The following is a 23,380-nucleotide window of genomic DNA, read 5'->3' on the forward strand; positions in this document are numbered from 1 at the left end:
CACAACAAATCAAGTAGGTGTATGGCACTTCAAGATAAGTAATCACTACTCTTTGCATAAATCAGGCATGGATGTGTATGTGGAACACCTGTTTTGTCCGCCTGTGGTGCTGACATGCATATAAAGTCAGGCAATATAATATTGCAAAAGTAGAAGAAAAAATACACTGTCGCACTCACTGGTCCAATTCAATGTTTTTTTATTAGAGAAAATCAGCAGGTACACATGTGATGTATGCAGGGGCGCCTCCAAGGTTCATCAAGTGCATCTTTTCTTCTACTTTTGCAGTCTTGTAATATGTGGCATGCTTACTACAGAGAGAGGGAAAAGGAAAGAGAGTCAGAGTTAATAGTCACCGATGTCACGAAAGCAGGTGATAAACACCAGAAGCACAATCATGTAAAGTGAGACTGGCTTGCAGAGGTATCTCCGCTACAGACATTACATTAGTAAGTGATTATGATAGGGGTACTCCAGTGAAAAAAATTTTTTTTAAATCAACTGGTGCCAGAAGGTTAAACAGATTTGTAAATTACTTTGCTGCTGTATGCTCCAGAGGAAGTTCTTTTATGTCTGACCACAGTGCTCTCTGCTGACACCTCTGTCCGTTTTAGGAACTGTCCAGAGCAGGAGCAAATCCCCATAGCAAACCTATTCTCTGGACAGTTCCTGACATGGACAGAGGTGTCAGCAGAGAGCACTGTGGTCAGACTGGAAAGAAATTCAAAAAGAACTTATAAGTACTGGAAGGATTATGATTTTTAAATAGAAGTAATTTACAAATCTGTTTACCTTTCTGGCACCAGTTGATTTTAAAATAATTGTTTTCCACTGGAGTACCCCTTTAATACTAAAGTTAAAACTTGTGCACATAATCTTTTAATGGCCACTGTCACTAGCTGAGGGAAGAGCATTCTGAGAAAACAATGTAAGTCTATGGCATTGTCTCTCCTAGCTGCACTTTTCTTGCCGCCTTTTCTAACAATTGGTCGTGGTTTGCGCACTTAGACCCTGACCAATCAAAATGTTTAACATGTCTCTAAGACTTGTCAGAAATGTTTTGAATAGATAGATACATGTCAAAGATTGGAGAAATACCTTTTAATACATTTTGAATACCCAGTGCATCACCTTTACCCTTCTATTTATGATGCAAAGTTTCATACATATTATAGTAATAGAGAAGGAGTCTTGTTACACTATTATAGGTCAGAGGCGCTTCAGAGTGCACTAATGATATGAATACTTTTATTTATTTATTTTTTTAACTCTTGGATCAATAAAACTCAAGAAGGTTTATGCAGACTGGTGCCAATGCAATGCAGTAAGGCTATCAATTTCGCCTTTAGCTTGCTAAGTGAAATCTGATGAGTTGCCATAAAGGTTTTATTGTTATTAATTGTAATTTTTACCATTTATAATAGGGTTGCATTGCCCCTATTGTCTTGCCTTACATGTACTTTAGCCAAGATCTATTAGGGAGATTTACAATGCTTATTTATGTCTGCTTTCATTTGTATCCCTCTCATGACAGTTTTAAATCATACCTCTTGTTCATAAGGGTTTTAAAATCCTGCCTAGTTTTGTTAGATTAACTCTTTGATATGGTGACAAAATAATTTTTGGTCTCCACTGCTGTTATGGAGCCCCTGAGAATCCCCTCCATGCTGCACAACAAATTGGCATTCTCTCCACTCCAGGGCTTAGTTGTTTGCCAGTAGTACACACACATGCACTTCCATCTTTAGTTGCCTAGCCTGCTTGACACGTATCATTACCAATATATAGTGCAATAAACTGGCAGGCATTGTGCTGGGTGATGATTTCCACAGTATCGTATTATAGATGGTGTGTGGAAAATGTGAGGAAAACTGTAAGAAACAGCACCAGCAATGAAGGGGTTATACTAGCTACTAAGGATGTCCCGATACCATTTTTTTTTTGAAGACAAAATACGAGTACCTATATATATATATATATATATATATATATATATATATATATATATATAATATTTATTTATTTATTTTTAAGTACTCGCCTATACCACTTACCAATACTTTTTATTAAATGTCATGTTACGTTTTTTTTTTTTTTTTTTTTTAAATGGGGGAAAAATGGGGTGTTCTCAGTTTTCATTAGGGGAAGGGCTTTTTTATATATATAGAAAAAAAAAACACTTTTTATTATTTTATTTAAACTTTTTGACTTCCCACAGGGCACTGTGTACTACCTGTCACCCAGCTTTCCCAGTCTTCTGGCATATATTCTCTACAGGAGAATCTGTAGGTATGTGTTATTTTAGTATGTGGAGGGTGGGACAGAGAGATTACCTGCCTATCTGTAGGATAGGGGATAACATGCTGATCGGTGAGAGTCAGACTGCTACGGGATCCTTTGTCCTCTCCTCTGGTGCAGGTGTATGATGTCACACCTCCTGCGCCAGGGCAGAGGTCAGGCGCCACTCCTGAGGACTGAAGTTGCTACCTGCATCAGGAGATCCAACTGGCCGAGGGTTCTGGGATAAGTGTCCTGCAGCTAGCGAGCAGATTAAAGAGTGGGCGACTTGGACAGCGGTCCAAGCCGGCCACTTTTTAATCAACAAGTCCAAAATCCCGGCAGGTATCAGATTAGGTATTGGGGAAATTTTCCCAAGTACAAGTACCTGTGCAAATGTTCAGCGTTGGTCCTTATATTGAAACCAATATCTGTATTGGGACATCCCTACTAGCTATTGCTGAGTAGTTATAGGGAGGGGGAGCTTACACTGCAGCACTGTGGACATAGTCAAATAGAGGCAGGTTGTTTAACACACCAGTACACCTTTATGTTTTAAACCATGGACAAGGAATAGAGGAATTTTATTCAGAACTTGAATAAAATGAAAACCTAGCTGAATTACCCCTTAGAACGTTCTAACTCTTAAACACTAAAGGATTTACTCTTGCTCCATGGGGCCAGTATTGCAAGTGTTTGTAGTTATTGACTCACAATAATGCATATATATATATATATATATATATATATATATATAACATTATTGATAGTAAGGATAGAAGCTTACTTAAATGCACAACATACATTTTAGATGTTGCTTTTTAAAAGAAATGACTTCTTATGTTTCCACTACTAAATTTAATTATATTTGACTTCTTCGAAATTGTAGTTTTCCACAATACAGTGGGTAAATAGAGTCCTCAAAATCTTAAGCCTTCCAGTATTTGTCAGCTGCTGTATACTACAGAGGAAGTTGGGTAGTTCTTTCCAGTCTGACCACAGTGCTCTTTGCTGCCACCTCTGTCCGTGTCAGGAACTGTCCGGAGAAGAAGCTTGCTGTGGGGATTGCTCCTACTCTTGACAGTTCTTGACATGGACAGAGGTGTCAGCACTGTGGTCAGACTAGAAAGAACTACACAACTTTCTTTGGCGCATACAGTAACTGATGCTGGATACTGGGAGGATTAAGATTTTTAACTCAGAGAGCAGAGCACTCAGTCATTTGCATAATCTGGCCGGGCAGGGAATATTAAGGAGGCAGGGGAGCTCTGCGAGCCGGGTCTCCCCTCCTCCATTGAGCAGAGCTGCACAATAGGAAAGAAGATATATACGGAGGGAGCGCAGCAAGAATTTTACCAATAAATGTAAGTAACCCTTCTTTTTAAAACAAGCTGTCGGTTTCACTTTAAAGGTGTAGTAAATCAACTCCTGGTCACAACTTTGTAAGAAAAAACATGGGATGAGTTCAGCATGAACAGGATTGTAAATGGCCCAAATGACAACTCCAGAAAAACATGAAAATGTAATTTTTTTTTTTTAGAATTTATCTCTGTTTCCTTATTCACCTGGATGTGCCTGCAGAAGTGGCATGGAATGAAGAATATTGGGGGAGATTCATCAAAAATTTGTGGAGAGGAAAAGTCAACCAGTTACCCATAGCAACTAGATTGCTTCTTTCATTTTTGAAAATGCCTCTGAAAAATAAAAGCAATCATTGGTTGCTATGGGCAACTGGACAGTTTTTTCCTCTGCACAGGTCTTGATGAATCTCCCACAAAGTCATTAGAAGATGGGAATTAAATGTTTTTTATTATTTATTTATTTATTTACTTTTTATGTACAATTTTACCTCACAGGTAAAAGTGATTAGTATAAAGAAGATTTTGCCAAATATTGAGCTGATTATTGGTCATCCACCATTGAATTATTCATTAATCCATTGAGTTGAAGGATATGCTCACACAGATATATCTTCACAATCTTGCAGGATCAAAGGGGATTTCCAGCAGGAGGTTTTCTTTTTTTTACTTTTACAAAGATGCCTAGGCTGTCCGTTGTGAAAAAATACAAGTCTCTACATACCTTCTGCACTCCCCCACTGCCTCTGGTAATGCTGCTCCTGGTCTTTGGTGCTCTCTTATTCTGAGTGCCGAGGGGCCATAAAGGGGTACTCCACTGGAAAACATTTATTTTTATTTTTAAATCAACTGGTGCCAGAAAGTTAAACAGATTTGTAAATTACTTCTATTAAAAAATCTTAACCCTTCTAGTACTTATGCGCTGCTGTATGATCCACAGGAAGTTCTTTTCTTTTTGAATTTCCTTTCTGTCTGACCACAGTGCTCTCTGATGACACCTCTGTCCATCTCAGGAACTGTCCAGAAAAGTAGAGGTTTGCTATGGAGATTTTCTCCTACTCTGGACAGTTCCTAAGATGGACAGAGGTGTCAGCAGAGAGCACTGTGGTCAGACATAAAGGAAATTCAAAAAGAAAAGAACTTCCTTAGGATAATTTAGCAGCTGATAAGTACTGGAAGGATTAAGATTTTTAAATAGAAGTAATTTACAATTCTGTTTATAATGTGTGACTTACAAAATTATATTTTATCATGACTTTTCCACCTTGTCCTCCTGTACTAGTTTTACTGTTATGTTAAATTTTCACTTTAGTTGAACCTTATATGCTCATATTCTTTTTGATAATATTATGTGACTTCAGTGTTGGGAAGAGCATAACAGAGACTTAGTGCCTTTTATTGTGTGTGTGTGTTTTTTAAAAACACTGTTCTAAATTTGGACTTTTGCACATATCCATCATGATAGTAGAACTACAGTACTACACATTCACCATAATTCAAATCTTAAAGGGGTACTTCGCTGCTCAGCATTTGGAAAAAAAACAGTTTTGAATGCTGGAACCAGTGCAGGGAGCTTGTGACTTCATAGCCCCGCCCCTTCATGACATCATGCCCCGCCCCTCAATACACGTCTATGGGAGGGGGCGCGACAGCTGTCATGCCCCCTCCCATAGACTGCATTGAGGGGGTGGGGCATGACTTTGAGGGGGCAGGGCTATAATGTCACAAGCTCGCCGGCTCCAGCATTCGGAACAGTTTGTTCCAAACACTGAGCAGCGGAGTACCCCTTTAAATGGTTTGTCAGGAATTAGAATGAGAGAGATATTTTGTTTCCAGAAATCACACCATGTGTGCCCCTGGGCTGTGTTGGTACTGTAATTTATACTAGAGCTGGGCGGTACGACCAAAAGTGTATCATGGTATTTTTGTAAGTTCCACGGTATTTAATGGTATTTACCCTCCCCCCCCAATCATGTGACACGTGGGCGCTGCTCCTCTAACACCCACCCCCCCCCATCATGTGACCCGTGGGCACTGCTTCTTAAACCACCCAGACACCGTCCCCTCCCCCCCCCCCCCCGGTGTATCAGCCCAATGCTGCGCTGTCGCCCACATCGGAGAACTAATCACCCGGCCGGCTCCTTACATGACAGTGCGCTCAGCCTATCACTGGCCGAGGCAGGACATCGCTGCAGCATCGCTGATAGGCTGACGGCTCAGTGGCGTTTCCATCGCCAGCGTGAGGCTTTTACCGGCGCAACGGGAGAACGTAGGAAGGTGAGTAAAAGTTTTTGTTTATTTTTGCAGCCCAGGCACAAGGATTACGTAGTACAGTACAGACTTCCAGCGCCGGCAGCCCGCAACTCACAGGAGGACAAGGAAAGCAGCGCTCACAGGGGACATATGATTAGTTCCCCGATGTGGGGAACAGCGCTGCGCTAGGCTGATAATTCATTGGTGGGGGAAAGAAGCAGAACAGCGCCCGCGGGTCACATATGATTAGTTCCCCGATGTAGGGGACAGCGCAGCGCTGGGCTGATAATACATTGGTGGGGGAAAGAAGCAGAACAGTGCCCGCCGGTCACATATGATTAGTTCCCCGATGTGGGGACAGCGTGCTGCGGCTCAGAATTCATTCGGGGGGGGGGGGGGGGGGCGCGGAGGGGCCCAACCGGTATTGCGGTATGGGAAAAATTCATATTGTGCAGGACAACAATTTCAGTATTCGGTATGAACCGGTATACCGCCTAGCACTAATTTATGCTCTTTTATATGTATTTGACTTACCTGCAATACTACATACAACCCATGGTGCTATTTATGGCAGACACAGAAGATCCATTTGTCCTAGATATCTCCATCAAAGCTAATGCGGTTTAACTATTAATGTAAAGTGCGCGAAGACTAAGACATTCCTTAGTTGTGTTATTCCTCTGAATACTGAGACTCCAGACTTCACCGCCTCAGCTCAAGATCATCCCCGCTGCTGTGGTCAGTCTATCCTGCACTTTGTGTAGAACTTGTTTGCCTGCTTATTCTTCTCATCCCTAATGCCATGCCATATTTATATGTTTTCCTTTCCTAATGTTTACTTCTGAAAACACATTTGCTGTGGTGTTAACTTGCTTGTTTTTGTTGTATACCTGTTCCTGGCAACACTGTTGTATTTTCTGAGGTGAATGTTACAACTATCTGGTATAAAGCCTCTGCTATCATTATCTCTGACCCACAGGTGCTGTCAGAGACCTCCTCTAAATCTGGTGGGTACCGTCTCTTCACTTCATATGCCAGGCAGCCGTCAGACATGAAGCAGAGTGGTTTAGGTATGTTGACTTTTTGTCTTTTCTTTTGTCCTAAAAAAGAAGATAAGGTGGAATAAAAATGTTTAAGTACTGGACTTGAGTTTTAATGTTATCACTAACTTGTGGGTAGTTCGCCTGCAACTTTACATGTTGTCATAAATAATATCATCATCTCTTAGTAGTTTATTATATAGAGTAGTATTCACTCTGACAAAGACGAGATTTGTGTAATATGTCATGACTAGTATGTTGGGAGGATATAAACATATTGGGGGGCATTTATCATTGTAGTGTAAGTGAGGCATTTTCTACACCTTTATTTTGTATGCTGGTGATGTGTAGGAGCACCAGATTTATTAAATGGTCGCAGAGCATTTGATACATTTTGTGCAGGTCACATTTTCTGAAATTTCTCTCTTCACATACACCAAAAGCTAAGCTAAGTCTGGGCTGGTGTAGGTTTTTGGCGGTTTTGCGGCTTTTTGCGCCTTTTCACAAAACGTTGCAGTTCATAAAACCCTTCCATGTCATGCGTATTGCCAAAATCAGTGGATTGCAACTCAAAATCAGCAGAAATGTGTAAACCAAAAGGCGCAAATAATGCCCAAAAAAGGACACTTAAGCCAAGATAGCGCCAAATATAGATGAAAAAAAAGGGGTAAACACAATGATAAATGCCAGCCATTGAACTTAATTTCTTTGAGAACTCTGTGGGGCGATATTTCTAAAGCCCCTTTCACACTACATAATTGCTCCGTTTTCGAAGTTCCATCAGAAAATCGGCAGTAAAACGGCAGTTATAAAATCCTATACGGCCGTTAGAAAATCCCATTATAATCTATGGGATTTTTCTAATAGCCGTTTTAACCCGTTATAGTCTGTTATTAATAACAGCTGTTATTTTGTGACCAAAGATAGTAACGGGAGAAATTGTTCATTAACTATTTCTCCCGTTACCATCTTCCGTCACAAAATAACTGGCTATAACTGGTTAAAACGGCTATTAGAAAAATCCCATAGACTATAATGGGATTTTCTAACAGCCGTATAGGATTTTGTAACTGCGATTTTCTGACAGAACTTCGAAAACGGAGTAATTATGTAGTGTAAAAGGGGCCTAACTTATCATAAGACTCTCTTTATTGCCCAATCAATCAAAATTCAGCTTTTATTTTAACAGATCAATATGAGACATGAAATTTGCGCTGTGATTGGTTGTTACAGAATTCTGCTGAAATTTACTGCCTTTTGGTTTCAATGGGATTCCGCAGTCCCATTCAGACAGAAATTCATTTTTCCACATTCTGCAAAATTGAATCCTATTGAAGTCAATGGGGCTTAAATTTCAGCATAATTCTGTGTACTGAGAACACAGATATTCCACCGGAATTCCGCAATTCCATTCAGCAAGCCTTGCGGAAGTACCACAGTTGAAAATAGCCTAATACAGCTTGATAAATCTTCTGCTGACAGTATTTTTGTCTACAGTAGGAAGAATGAGGTTTCTTACTACTTGAAGATTGATTTTAGCACATGTACTATTATATAAGCAGTAACTATATCTTATAAAGAACTTAGTAATAGAGATTTATTTTGTCTAAAGAGTTAGAATTACATATTTACAATATCAGGAATTATTTTAAAAAAAGGAGTGAAAATTAGGGAATGGGTTCTTCAAATTGGCGCTTCCAGAAAGAAATATGTTCTAATGCGTGAATTTAAGGTTTTGTTCATCACCACCATCCTGGTAAGTTCTTTACTTTGTTTTGTTGTATATGATATACCAGTGTATTCCAAAGGGTGTGCCTCCAGCTCTACCCGGACAGCCTTTTATGCTGGAAATTGTAGTTTGTAGTTGTAGTAGTTATGAAAAAAATCTTTCAAATCAGGACGTAAAGTGATTCAGTCTTGAGATACCTATTTGGCTAGATATGTGTTGTACTTCATTATACTGACTTGATTTCTGGTGTTTTCCTTTAAAGGGGTACTCCAGTGGAAAACTTTATTTTTTTTTTTTATTTATTTTTTTTTTTAAATGAACTGGTGCCAGAAAGTTAAATAGATTTGTACATTACTTCTATTTAAAAATCTTAATACTTTCAGTACTTATTAGCAGCTGTATGTTACAGAGGAAATTCTTTTCTTTTTGAATTTCTTTTTTGTCTTGTCCACAGTTCTCTCTGCTGACACCTCTGTCCGTGTCAGGAACTGTCCAGAGCAGCATGAGTTTTCTATGGTGATTTTCTCCTGCTCTGATCAGGTGTCAGCAGAGAGCACTGTGGACAACACAAAAAAGAAATAGAATTTCCTCTGTAGTATATAGCAGCTAATAAGTACTGGAACAGTAACTATTTTTTAATAGAAGTAATTTACAAATCTGTTTTACTTTCTGGTACCAGTTGATTTAAAAAAAAAATGTATAATGTTTTCCATTGGAGTACTCCTTTAACCCTTGCTTTTGCCCATGTCTTGATCCTTTTTGATCCTGTACAGCACTTCACTTACTGGCTAAAAGCAATCTTTGGTGTATAGATACATTCTTATACTGTAGTAAAAAGTGTCACAACTTCTACAACTCCAGACAGATTCACAAATTGAAGTACGGTTGTAACACATTTTATAGCAGTTTAGTTATTATATCCTTTATTCTTATGGCACCATCATATTCAGGGTAAGTATTTCCTAAAAATACATCCTAAAGCAATACTAAAAGCTATTAAATAATAAAAAAAAAAAAAAAAATGAAAATGCTAGAAAAAAAAAGTTGACATACTTTACTAAATTGGTTAGGAGTTACAGAAACTGCTTTTGCCTATGGTTAGTTTCTTAGCTTACCGGTTGTATACCTTCATAACTTAAAGACTTACTCCACTACTTAAAAACGTATTCCCTATCTGCAGGATAAGTGATAAATTGTCTGATCACGGGGGCATCCGACCTCTGGGACTCCTCTCTGTGATCTCCAGAATGGGGACCAGTCTTTCCCTGTGCATGAAGCAAATACAACGCTCGTGTATCTCCGCCACTTCCATACATAGTGTATGAAATGCTTGCCGACATGCCGCTCCATAGACAGGGAGACCACAGGCCCCGTTGAGAAAACCGCAGGGGGGGGGGTCCAGAGGTCTGCCCCCTCGATCAGACATTTATCCCTAATCCTGCAGATAAAGTAGTGGAGAACCCCTTTAATATGAAATATGTGTTAAAACCTGACTAAATCTCCAAGTGAAGTGGAAATAACCGCTCGCTGCTAAGCCTGCATTTTTGCTTACTATGAAGCAGCTTTGCATTTTCTGTTTGTTCTTCCACAGTCTGTATCCCGTTCTGGTAATCATCAGTATTATGTCATTCCATTTAATCTAATGGTATAGAAGTATTGTTACTTTCTGTTTCTAGGTTTACTAGTGTCCCCCATTTTATTAATATTAACAGTGGCTTATCATATTGTCTTGGCTATATTATGTGTGTGGCCTCATTGCTTTTTTTTATTTTTTTTTATTGGAGTTGGTTTGTTTGTTGCACAATTTTTTTTTAAATCTTTTTGTTTAAATGTGTGTAGATAGAATCAAGGGCCAAGTAGGCATTTTTATCTCCATATTTTGTACATTTGCACATGCTTTTAGGCAGTATTAGCTGATTGAATGTGTCCTGCGTCTGACATTGTAGACAAGTAGTGAATCATGATCGTACGCTTATTGTAATGTTATATTTATCCTTTACCGGAAAATGACCAGAATCCACTGTGTTTTCTGTCTTTCTGGGTTTTTTTTTGTTTGTTTTTTAAACTCAACGCATTTCATATTCAAAATACCATACTTAACTTTTTCCTGTGAATTTTGTAATTAAATCTGTTCATACCTAGTTTTCATCTCCTATTATCTGTTTGCATTGTGTTTTTTTATTTTATTTTATTTAAGGGAATTGGGCAGAGCTTCAGTGCCACACATAACCTGTGAACGGATGTGGCACTGTTTTTGGAAGAAAGCCATGTTTTTCTCCACTGGATAATGCCTTTAATTTCACTGTGTAGGCCCAGTTTACAGTCATTTTATCAACATTCCTTGTCATAATATTCCTGTTGTCCTCTTCTGTAGTGTGAATGCTGCAGATTTTATGCAGCAGAATTCCTGTGTTGAAAGTCATGCATTTTTAGGATCCTCAAAGTGTATGAGAAAAAGTTTCTACAGTATTTCTGTGAAAACTGACTTTCCATTGCCTACATTGGGGATGTCAAAATCCACATCAGGTCCACAATTTTGTGGATTTTTAGTCATAGATTTTTTCCAAAAATCTGCAATGTAAATCTGCAACAAATCCCCACCAAACTACTCACAATTTATACCCAGAAAAGGGTTCTGTACATATAAGGATTGATTATGTGTTGCTCAATATGCCATCTGTATTTTATTGGTGCAGGTCCACCCACTGGCACCCTGAATAAAGGGGCCACATTGCTTAGTTCAGTGCCACAAACTTTTTAGCTTTTTCTTTAGACACCTTGACAGGAAAACTCTTCTCCAGAGATCAGTCAACTCCTGATATCGCCAAGGTAATATGTTTATTACATACATCAATGTATGGGCGATCCTTACAAAGAGAAAGTCAAGTGAAGAATCCCCCCCAGCTAAGGCAGTCAGCAGCTTTTATCAAAGCAAGTAAGCAGTTACATCATAACTGATAAGCGGGTAATGCTTTCAGCTCATTGGTCAAGAACTTTATTGCCTGCTCAGCAAACCAGTACATTCAGGCTTCAGTACCTTCAAGGCCACTAGCTAGTTTCGATTTTAGCAGGAAGCAAGCGCCATATTGTGATTTATAACTATGCAGTTAGAAAATAGAACCTTAAAACTAATAAAAGTAGGTACAGCTCATAACTCCCATAACACACCTCCACTGCAGCTTAGGTGTAGCTTAAAGGGGTACTCCGGTGCTTAGACATATTATCCCCTATCCAAATGATAGTGGATAAGATGCCTGATCGCGGGGGTCCTACCGCTGGGGACCCCCGTGATCTTGCACGCAGCACCCCAGTTTAAAATTAGTCCCCGGAGCATGTTCGCTCCGTGTCTGATAACCGGCGACCACGGGGCCGGCGGTGTGCGACGTCACGCCTCCGCCCCCGTGTGACGTCACGCTCCGCCCCTCAATGCAAGCCTATGGGAGGGGGCGTGACAGCTGTACCCCTTTAAGTACCACTTTAAGTAAAACAGTATTTCCCAACCAGGGTGCCATTAGCTGTTGCAAAACTACAACTCCCAGCATGCCCGGACAGCCTTCGGCTGTCCGGGCATGCTGGGAGTTATAGTTTTGCACTAGCAGACAGCACCCTGGTTGGGAAATACGCCCCCTCCCATAGGCTTTCATTGAGGGGCGGAGCATGACATCACACGGGGGCGGAGGCGTGATGTCCCCATGCTCCGTCCCCATGGTTTCCAGTAATCAGACCCGGAGTGAACATGCTTTGGGGACTGATTTTAACTGGGGTGCTGCGTGCAAGATCACGGGGGTCCCCAGCGGCGGGACCCCCGCGATCAGGCATCTTATCCCCTATCCTTTGGATAGGGGATAAGATGTCTAAGCGCCAGAGTACCCCTTTAATCCCATTTACTCTTGTGACACCAGACACATTACATGGACGGAGTCTGGTAAAATCTGAAGGGATCTGTGGAGGTCTCAGCAGTTTTATATCTTTACCCATCACAAATTGATAGTCTATTTTAGAAATATAGCATCAATCATTAAAGAGGCTAACTGAGCATATTAAAAAATACAGAAAAAGTTGCCTATATGTGTCTGGATGTTCACCAAGTGATTCCACATAAAGTTATTTTTCATTTTCATTATCTTGCCAAGCTTTTTGCCAAACCTTTGTTTTAATGCTGCCAGGGCTTGCTGCGAGCAGGATTACTGATGTAAAGGACTAAAGTTTCCATGATTCCTCTCATAGACATTGCCCTAATTACAACAGCCTGCATACACGAGTGCTGTATCTACTGATACCCTGTAGAAATGCCTAAAATGTATAAGAATACTGCGTCAGCTAAACCATGATACAGATGTAGCAGAGTTGATATTATAATTACATTGACGGGAAGGTTTGGAAAAGCTTTGGTAAGGCTTGTACCACATTTAGGAACTCCAAAAGGGTTGTTCAAGATTAGAAAAGCATAATCTTGTTTTTCTTCCAGAAACAATGTGACATGATCTGTCCATAGGCTCTGTCTGGTATTGTAGTTCTACTCCATTAACTTGACTATGATTAAGATGCAATACCAGAGACTGCCTATGCTTGACACTTTTTCTGGAAGCAAAGCAAATGCTTTTAGAAGTAGAAGTTACAAATAGATGTTGTTAAAGGGGTATTCCAGGCAAAACCTTTTTTTATATATATCAACTGGCTTCGGAAAGTTAAACAGATTTGTAAATTACTTCTATTAAAAAATCTTAATCCTTCCAATAGTTATTAGCTTCTGAAGTTTTCTGTCTAACTGCTCAATGATGATGTCACGTCCCGGGAGCTGTGCATGATGGGAGAATATCCCCATAGGAGCTGGACAGCTCCCGGGACGTGAGTCATAAGAAAGCAGTTAGACAGAAAACAACAACTCAACTTCAGAAGCTAATAACTATTGGAAGGATTAAGATTTTTTAATAGAAGTAATTTACAAATCTGTTTAACTTTCCGGAGCCAGTTGATATATTAAAAAAAAGTTTTGGCCTGGAATACCCCTTTAAATATAGAAAAGTCATCATGGCTATTGACACAACTAACAATGGTATGTGCTCTAGTTACCTTAAAGCATATGTAATACCTAGAAAATAATAGGAAATACAATTGTATAGCCTTTAATAAATGTGATTATGAGTTGAAATTCCCTGTAGACATTAAACATCTTATAATGTACATTTTCTTATATAGGATTTACTACAAACAGTAAACACAGTAACCCTTTTCCATGAAACGTTGAGGTGTTTTCGGCCCTTCTTTCAGTGTCTTATTAGACTTGGATATTGTTTTCTCAGTTGTATATGTATCATATATCTGCTCTTGTATTTTGTGATCTTGGTGTTTGTCGTGATTTACCAGTGGATGTGTACTAAATCATTGTATAACAATGGCGTTTCAATATTTTCAGATAAAGTTCAAATCTGCTACATATGGGAAGATGACTACCATTAACAAGGTTGACTGATATTTAATGGCATGTCCTAGATCTGTGTGAATACTAATCCACAATCCCAACCTTTCCAGGATCACAGTGCACTGGTCTGTTCAGCACCACAGTGCTGGGAGGCTCCTCCAGCGCTCCAAATCTGCAGGACTACGCACGCAGCTACCGCAAAAAAATCAGCGCCGCTGCCAGCCTGACATACAAAGACGGTACGTGTATTCTAAACCAGATGCACTCTGTATCCTAACTCTGTTTGTCGGCCCTGGAAAGGGGGAACGTTGCATGTATCAAATTCTGGCGTATGTCACTATGATTAAGTGCTCTGTAATAATGCTGACTTAAGGTGGGATTTTACTGCTATTGTTGATGGGTTCAACATAGATAGTTATGTGCAAAAATCGTCTTGCTTTTAATTTTGGAACTCTGTTGTTTTGGACACTACATTTGCTACCCAGATTTAATTTTGGCTATCTATTTCTTCAGTTTTTCCCTTTCAAAAGATGATGTGCATGTTTAGGTGCCAGTGAGTGCACCCATACCTCGTTCTGAATTTGACTGTTAAAACAATATCCAAAAAAGATTCCCATGCATTGGAGTGTAGACAACTAGCACATTATTGCAAATAAATAGTACATAAGAAAAGTCAACAGGGCAATGTTTAAGCAATATACAGCTTTAGTAACGCCATGAAGAAAATATATATTTGACTTTAATTGTTGCGGATGTAGTTTTTTATTTTCTCTTATAATACTGTTTTTAGTTAATCCTTATATGTTGCATATTTTAAGACTTTTTGTTGTTGGTTATGTCTACACAAATACATTAGTAGTAGGCACCTGGACATTGTAATGGGCCCACTGCTAAAAAAAAAAAAAAAAAAAAAAGACTCTTACCTTTTATAACAATCTCTGTTACAGAGGAGAACATGTTTTGTGACACTATTTTGCCTCCTACTCGTGGACAATGCATGCTTTCCTAAAGACTCTTTATATTTGTTTCCTGCACAACTGAATATAATGGATTTGCATACCTAGATATATGTTTACAACCCTGCTAGACTTCTCATAGTGAAAAGTAATGAAAATATTCTGCATCAGGTAAAAAGGAAAAAAAAAAAAACACATCTCTAAATCTGTTAGTTTGTTGTATTTTTGGGTTACATTTACGATCAGTGACATGTATTGCACTTTCTGTATTTCACCATTCTCTCATATCCCTCTCTGACATTCTTAGCAGCACTGAAAGTGAATGTATCTACATGATTATGGACCACATGTATCCTGGTTATAACAATGACGTTGCTCAATGAATGTTAAAAAGCTTAGAAGTCACTTTTCAGAAATAGAAACTGCCTAATATTTGAAAATAGTAATAAGGTTATATTTTTGGTATCAATGCACAAGCCTAGCATAGTGATTATATTTACCGTAATGCCCTCTGATAATTTTTCTATCATTTTAATGGTATTTATAAAGGGCAAATACACTATGTAGTTCTGAATTACCTTTTTTTTTTTCTGGGTGCACATGCGATGTGAACACGCCCTTATGTATTTGGTTGAGGTTTTTTAGGGAAGATAGAGATGATATGCCAGATGAACAGGGAGGTTTATCTGTAGTGCCGATAATGTATACCTTCCCATCAGTCCTCTTCCAAATGGAGGTTACCATCCTGTTTTGTTGTACCATACCTACACAATGAATTGGGCTGTGCCCATGATGTAAGACATATGATCTAATAGTGTTCTCTGGAATTCTGAGCACTCTGCACTAAAGGGCATAAATGTGGGGAGAACATACATATCATACATGGTGTTCATCAGTTTTTAAAAATATGCATGTTTCTTGTTTACAACCTTTTATGCTATAGCTAAAAGTGAATGTACATTTTGCACAGTAGCCCTGGCTGTTTCAGTGTTGTTTACATTCAGGCTAGGTCTTGAGTTGACTATGTTCTGCTGTGTAACTGATACACAGTAATTAAATTTATCTTCAAAGGGGTATTACAGGATTAAAAACATTTTTGTTATATAGTGTGTGTATCTGTGTGTGACGGTTTTCTCACAATTCTTCTGTGATTTTCATCCCAATATTTATTTTTAACAGCATAAATAAATAAATAAATTTAACATAAATTACTCAGGTCTCTGGTTTACCCAGGTTGCAGTGCGTTGAGATGTGATATCACTAGTCAGGTGATGACAGGGAGTCCTTCTGCTTCAATGGTGAAGCGACCGCTGAGTGGAGAGAGATCATTTTGCCACAGCTGTAGGCACCCTGCATAGAAAAAAAAGGTGTTTTTTGAGCGGATTTTTTAAGCGACCATTCCGCCCACACCTTAACCAGTGTGAACATACCCTTATGGTAATCTCACAACATAGCCATTTACCCCAAGACAAGCGCAGATCCTTCCTAAGCATGTCCATTACTGCCTGGCAGGTAAGTAAGTACTAAAATCTCCTTATGGTGGATAACCCCTTTAATAGTCTTTTAAATAAAATCTGTTTTTACTATGTATTAGAATGATGATTGAAAAGTTTTTTTTTTAAGTTTCTTAATAGCATTGCCAGTGATTATGACTCACGTGGCCATAATCTGTGTATGTGCTATCAAGGTTAGAGACTGGTATAGAGTAGTGATACACTAGCTGCTTGCTCTTTTTTTAGTGAGTTTAGCCGTTATTTACACTTTTATAGACCCAAAAGCTGTAAAGGTTTGAAATGTCTACGAGTGTGATTGACTACATCCAGCTTTATGACTACAATATAATACTAAGTAGTGGGCGGTTGGGCAAACATGTATAGCCTATTAGGAATATGATCTAGCTTCTCTGTGGATAGATGAGGTTAATCGGTTATTTAGTGTTGACATGGGCATCATGTTTGCATGTTAGTAACACCATTGGCACAATTCGATAACCAACATGTACAAATAAAAAAAAATTTGGTAGGTTAAAAAAAATTTCTATAGACTAAAACTTTCTAAAATTAGAAAAAAAATTACTCCATTTACCACTCTTTTCTCTAGTGTCCCATGTTGGAAGCAATGTGGAAATATCACATAACTCTGTTACCTGCATGTAATTGGCAGTAGCATCACATGAAATAATGTACGTGTCATCACAGCACATTTATGATGTAGATGTGAGTACTTTTCTCCTTTTTTTTTTTTTCTTGGTCCCATTTCCAGCCTCTCGTCAGTTTTTTGCTTTTGTAAAACTTATAAAATAATGGTTTCTTAACATATGTTATTATCTGTGAAAACATCCGTTTATGTCCGTTATTTTTTACCAGTTTTTATTTTTTTTCCTGAGCATGCTCAGTAGCAATAACTGATGACATTACTGAAATAAATAACGGAGTCTAACAGAGTTATCTGCATCACCCATAGACTTCGATGTTAAATTACTACATCCATTATTTATGATGGAATAAAAAATGCTGCATGTACGTCTTTTCTCTGCTCAAAAATAAAGTAAATTTAATGCAATGGACGAAGAGTACATTGGAGATGAAAAAAAGCCCATTGACATAAATGAGATCCGTTACCTTGTTTTTTCATCTCTGTTGCTCATTTCTAGAATATAGATGAGCAACAGAGATGAAACCCAGCCTTAGCAGTTACAAGATTGCCTGTAAGGGGGACTTTAAAAATATGTCCTTAATCATAAAAAATGTTTAAAAAAATATAAATAAGCCCCTGCCCTAATCCAAATTGAAATCACCCGTCTATTACCATTTTCCAAATAGAAAACATGTAAGCAAAAAAATTAAAATATTAAGGATTTCCTTGTGAGGAATTATCCAAACTATTAATATATTGGCCGACATTTATCATTGTCTTTAGGCTGTTTTTTGTGTCTAGAAAAGGCGCAAAAAAGGCGCAAGCAGGGTTTTCCACCGGACCTAAAATTGTAGTCGACCACGATTTTAGGTGCGGTGGGAAAACCGCATATGGGGCAAAAATGAGCCGGCCGGAGTCCACGTTTCACTCCGGTCAGCTCATTGAAATGAATTACATACGGGACCGCATACGAAGACATACGGGAGCGCAAGTTTTCAGCTCCCCCTGCCGTATGCAGTCCCGTATGGGACAAAACGTGATGTGAACCCAGCCTAAATTGGGTATGTTTGTAAACTTATTGACCTACGGAATAAAGACAACCTTTAATTTTCACCATTAAGTGCAAATGCGTTAAAGGGTACCAAAGGATAGGGGACAACAGTTCTGATCGCAGGGGTCCGGCTGCAGGGACCCTCCGCCATCCCCAGGCCGGTGTTGCGGCATTACGGTCACAAAAGCCTGGGGCTTCTGTGATCGGGACGTCATGCCAGGCCCCCTCCATTCCAGTCTATGAGAGGGGCGTGACTGCTAGTACACAGCGCAGTGGCTATGTTCACCAGTCATTCGGCATGGAGCAGAGTTCACTCCATAATTCGGATGACTGTGGTGCTGCTGCAGAGTTCGCAGGGGGTCCCAAGCACCCAGACCCCCGTGATCAGACATGTTTTCCCCTATCGTTTGGATAGGGTATACCATGCCTTGCGACTGTGTACCTGTTTAGGTCTGCACAGTAGTGATTGGTGCTAAAATTAGAGCAGTTTTTCTTTTAGGTTATGTTTTTAAAAACAAAACTGCTCTAAATAACCACCTCAAAAATTAGTGTGTAATTTGCTTGTTGTTTATGGTGCTGATTTTGAAGTGTTTTTTTCAAGCTTGATTTAAAGGGGGGACCCCCGCAACCTGTCATTCCGCACCCACCTAATAAATCTTTCCGCACCTACCTAATACATCTTATCCCCTATCCAAAGAATAGGGGATAAGATGTATGATCGCGGGGGTCTCGCTGATGGGGACTCCTGCAATCTGTCATTCCGCACCCACCTTTGTGAGCTCTCCGCAGCGCCGGAGGCTCCGAGTGTGAAGTGTGACGACCACGCGGCCGGAGTATCGTGACGTCATGACTCTGCCCCCTCAAACCCCCTCCCATTGACGGGGCAGGGCATTGAGGGGGCAGGGCATGACGTCACACGGGGGGCAGAGTCATGGCGTCACGATACTCCGGCACCGTGGTCGTCACACTTTACACTCGGAGCCTCCAGCGTTGCGGAGAGCTCACAAAGGTTAGTGCGGAATGACAGATTGCGGGGGTTCCCAGCGGCGGGACCCTTATGATCATACATCTTATCCCCTATTCTTTGGATAGGAAATAAAATGTATTAGGGCTGGAGTACCCCTTTAAATTCGAACCAGAGCTTTTAAGCAGAATTGCTGTGTAAAGTGACAAGCACAGATAGATAGTTGCCAGTTTAATTTGCTATTCTTTACCATAGATATTTGTTTGATCTTTGGATAACTTGGATAAATGAGTTGATATGTATGTAATCATACAATACATGAGAACTTCTGTATATTGGCATGACTCTGGTTTGTATGTACTTTCTAGTTTTCTTCGTACAGCTACAAGTACTCTTCAGGGTTTCTACTACAGTTTTACGCGGTCATATGTGTTTAGATTATAGTGTACATAGAGATTGATAAATACCTGTCCTGCTAAAAACAGTTACCAGTGGTATTGCCAGGGTTTTCTTGGAGTAAACAAGCTATCCATTAGAACATATGCCTACTATATGAGTGACTGAGAAGTAAAAAAAATCTTGTACATTCCATTTTTGTTATATTTATTATTTTTGTTTACACATAAGAATATTGGCAAATTTAAAATATAAATGGGTCTGGAAGATACAAAAAATATAAACATACATCACGTCATGATACATCTTTGCACACAGACCAATATTTGGGGATTTGCAACAGAAGTAGCATACGTATAGGAAGTTGTAAAGGGTATTGAATTGAATAAATAGCCCAGATTCACTCTCCACTGAAAGTTTTCAGGCCCTTTCACTTTTTCTTTCACCTTTTGTTATGTTGTGGCCTTGTTCTAAAATAAAAAAAATTTCCAAGGTTTTCCCCCTTCATTCTGCACACACTACCCCATAATAAAAATGTGACATCAGAATGTTTGAAATCTTGTTTGAAAACTAACATATACAGGAAAATCTCCCTTAGAGGACACCTCCCAATAGGGGACACCACCCAATAGCGGGCAGTTTTAATTCCCCGGCAGAGTCCCATTAGACTAAATGTATTTATATCCTCCGTATAGGGGAAATTCCCAATAGCAGATGCGGACACATCCAATAGGGTACAATAGAGGACAAAACACTCCCAATAGGGAACAAAACACTCCTGATAGAGAACAAAAGGGGACAAAACTCTCCCATTAGGGGACAAAACACTCCCTATAGGGGACAATAGGTAACAATAAACTCCCAATAGTTGTCAACCAGGCGCATGTGCCGGGCCTACCTTGTACACAGGGCTTTCGTCCGGGGGGGGGGGGGGGTACAGCCAATACACCAATACATGGTCCCCGCTGAAACCCCCTGCAGCAGCCCCAACACAGATGCAGAAGACTGCTGGGTAAACAGTGGTCTCCTACTTCTGTACGTCCGCCGGCTACATCTTTCACCTCCCTCCTTCCCTGTGCCAAATCATCTCCCCCTTTATTACCCCCCTGTGCCACATCATTTTTCCTTGAACCCCACCCCCTGTGCTATGGCATTGTGAGATTCTCCTGTAATATTGCTTTTTATTGTGTGTTTTTTTTTTTTTTTTTTTTTTAAGGTAATTTTAGTATTCGTTCATTTAGGAAGATTTTTTTAGCCTTTTTTCCCAATAGGGAACATTTCTCAATAGCGGACACATTTTTATTCCCCGTGAGTGTCCTCTATTGTGAGATTCTACTGTATTGCTTTGACATACCGTATTTTTCGCCCTATAGGACGCACCGGCATATAAGACGCACCCAATTTTAAAGGTGCAAAATCTAGAAAAAAAAAGATTCTGAACCCAACAGTGATCTTCAACCTGCGGACCTCCAGATGTTGCAAAACTACAACTTCCAACGGCTGTCTGGGCATGCTGGGAGTTGTAGTTTTACAACATCTGGAGGTCCGCAGGTTGAAGAGCACTGGATAGGAGGTAATACTCACGTGTCCCCGCCGCTCCGGACCCATCACCGCTGCCCTGGATGTCGCTCCTTCGCTGTCGCCGCGTCCCTGTGGTGTCCCCGACGCTCCGGACGTCTTTTTCCCCGGGATCCACGTTCTCCGTCGCCGTCATCACGTCGCTACGCACGCCGCTCCTATTGGATGACAGCGTGCGCGACGACGTGATGATGTCGAAGGAGAGCGCCGGCCATGCAGGGGATCCCGGCACAGAGCAGACACCGAGGAGGCAGGTAAGGTCCCTCCCGGTGTCCTGTAAGCTGTTCGGGACGCCGCGATTTCACCGCGGCGGTCCCGAACAGCCCAACTGAGCAGCCGGATAGTGTCACTTTCCCTTCAGACGCGGCGTTCAGCTTTGATCGCCGCATCTGAAGGGTTAATACAGGGCATCACCGCGATCGGTGATGTCCTGTATTAGCCGCGGGTCCCGGCCGTTGATGGCCGCAGGGACCGCCGCGATAGGTGTGTGTATTCGCCGTATAAGACGCATCAACTTTTCCCCCCAGTTTTGGGGAAGAAAAAGTGCGTCTTATACGATGAAAAATACGGTAAGTATTCAGACCCTTTACACATTACTTAGTTAAAGCACCTTTGCGATTACAGCCTCCATCCTTCTTGGGTATGATGCCGCACCTGGATTTGGGTATTTTTTTGGTATTTTTCTCTGCAGATCCTCTCATACTCTCAGGTTTAATGACGACTGTCAGTGGAAGCCAATTCAGGTCTCTTTAGAGCAGTTCAACTGACTACCAGGACCCTTCCTTTTTGTTTTTTAAAGCACAAGGCCGCTACATAACAAAATGTAAAAAAAAAAAAAAAAAAAAGTAAGAGGGTTTTAAAAGCTTCCAAATGCATCTGTAAATGTAGTAGTAACACTTGGAATCTGTCCATACTATAACAAATATCAGTAGACCCTGACCCAACCAAAACTACATGAAATCATTTTAAAACTTGTCAAGCTTAATCCAGATGGGATGTGATAAGCATACAATTTGTCTAATGGAAAAGGAACTATGTTAAGTAGTCAGCAGTCAAGAAACGGTTTAATTCTGGTTTGTGTTTGGGTCCAAAGTTGTGATCATAAGATGGTACTTGAAAGTATGCATCAGAAAAGTGTCACAAGACATGAGATTATAAAGTAATGAGAACCCACTCACGAAATTCTGAAGGAATAGTCCAGTTTAAATCATGCTAGTATGTGCCTAAATCAGTTTTGGCCTTCTACTACTACTACTACTACTACTACTAATTGTATTAACCTGTTCAGGATGCTGGGCGTATGCATACGCCCTTCATCCAGAGTCCTTAAGGACGTGGGGCGTATGCATACGCCCGTGGGAATTTCGGTCCCCGCCGCTAGCCGGTTGGGGACCGGACCGGAATGCCTGCTGAAATCATTCAGCAGGCATCCCGGCACATCGCACAGGGGGGGTCCTGAGACCTCCTCCCCTCATGTCGCCGATCGCAGAAAATTGCATGTCTATTCAGACATGCGATTTTCTGCTATTCCGGGCTGATCGGGTCTCTGGTGACCCGATCACCCGGAAAATAGCAATGAACGGAGCTGTAAGGGACAGCCCCGATCATCCTGGGGGCTAGGAGTGAGGTCGCAGTGCTGCGATCTCCTCCTATCCCCTGCCATTGGTCAGAACTGATTCTGACCAATGGCAGAGCAGGACAGTGGGTTGCCATGGCAACCCCCCCGTTCTGCCCACCCCGGATGTCGTGGGGAACATGGACAGAAGATGGAGGCCGGTACCTGGAGGAGAAGATGCCTGGGGACCCCCCGATCTTCGCTGGAAACTGCTGGATCCTGGCTCAGGTAGGGAAACTACGGTGGAGGGGGGGGAGGGGGAAAGTAAAGTGATCTTTACTGTGGCAACCACTAGGAAGGCCAAATTGCAACTCCCAGCATGCCCAGACAGCCAAAGGCTGTCTGGACATGCTGGGAGTTGTAGTTTTGCAACATCTGGAGGGTCACAGTTTGGAGACCACTGTTACAGTGGTGCCCAAACGCTAGCCCTCCAGATATTGCCAAACTACAACTCTCAGCATGCCTGGACTGCCCAGGCATGCTGGGAGTTGTAGTTCTGTAACATCTGTCCCTTCAGATTTAGCAATTTTCATGACATTTTTGAAAATTGCTGCTCTACTTTGAAGCCCTCAAATTTTTTCAAAAAGCAAAAATATGTCCATTTT

At 40.6% G+C, this 23,380-nt stretch overlaps 1 protein-coding gene and 1 long non-coding RNA gene across 13 annotated transcripts in view; one reads left to right on the top strand and one right to left on the bottom strand.

Annotated features, from left to right (window-relative positions):
• Window positions 1-23,380, top strand: part of PPIP5K1 (diphosphoinositol pentakisphosphate kinase 1) — a 206,128-nt gene that overhangs the window by 114,808 nt on the left and 67,940 nt on the right. For 7 of the 11 annotated variants that reach the window (XM_056572092.1, XM_056572093.1, XM_056572095.1 and 4 more), the window contains 2 exons: window positions 6,868-6,958; window positions 14,190-14,318. In XM_056572092.1, coding sequence (XP_056428067.1) covers window positions 6,868-6,958; window positions 14,190-14,318 — 220 coding nt within the window. Of the gene's footprint in view, window positions 1-6,867; window positions 6,959-14,073; window positions 14,319-23,380 lie in introns of those variants that run through there. The other 4 variants (XM_056572101.1, XM_056572102.1, XM_056572098.1 and 1 more) reach the window with 2 other exon arrangements.
• LOC130368441 (uncharacterized) lies at window positions 152-17,314 on the bottom strand. 2 transcript variants are annotated; one of them, XR_008892467.1, is made up of 3 exons: window positions 17,182-17,314; window positions 16,265-16,385; window positions 152-311 (listed from the first exon to the last, which is right to left on the bottom strand). It is a non-coding gene; the product is annotated as an uncharacterized LOC130368441 (long non-coding RNA). The 2 variants fall into 2 exon arrangements; XR_008892466.1 differs by having other exon boundaries at window positions 16,248-16,385.

The sequence above is a fragment of the Hyla sarda genome, chromosome 4 (genome assembly GCF_029499605.1).
Source record: "Hyla sarda isolate aHylSar1 chromosome 4, aHylSar1.hap1, whole genome shotgun sequence".
Classification (NCBI taxonomy): Eukaryota; Metazoa; Chordata; class Amphibia; order Anura; family Hylidae; genus Hyla; species Hyla sarda.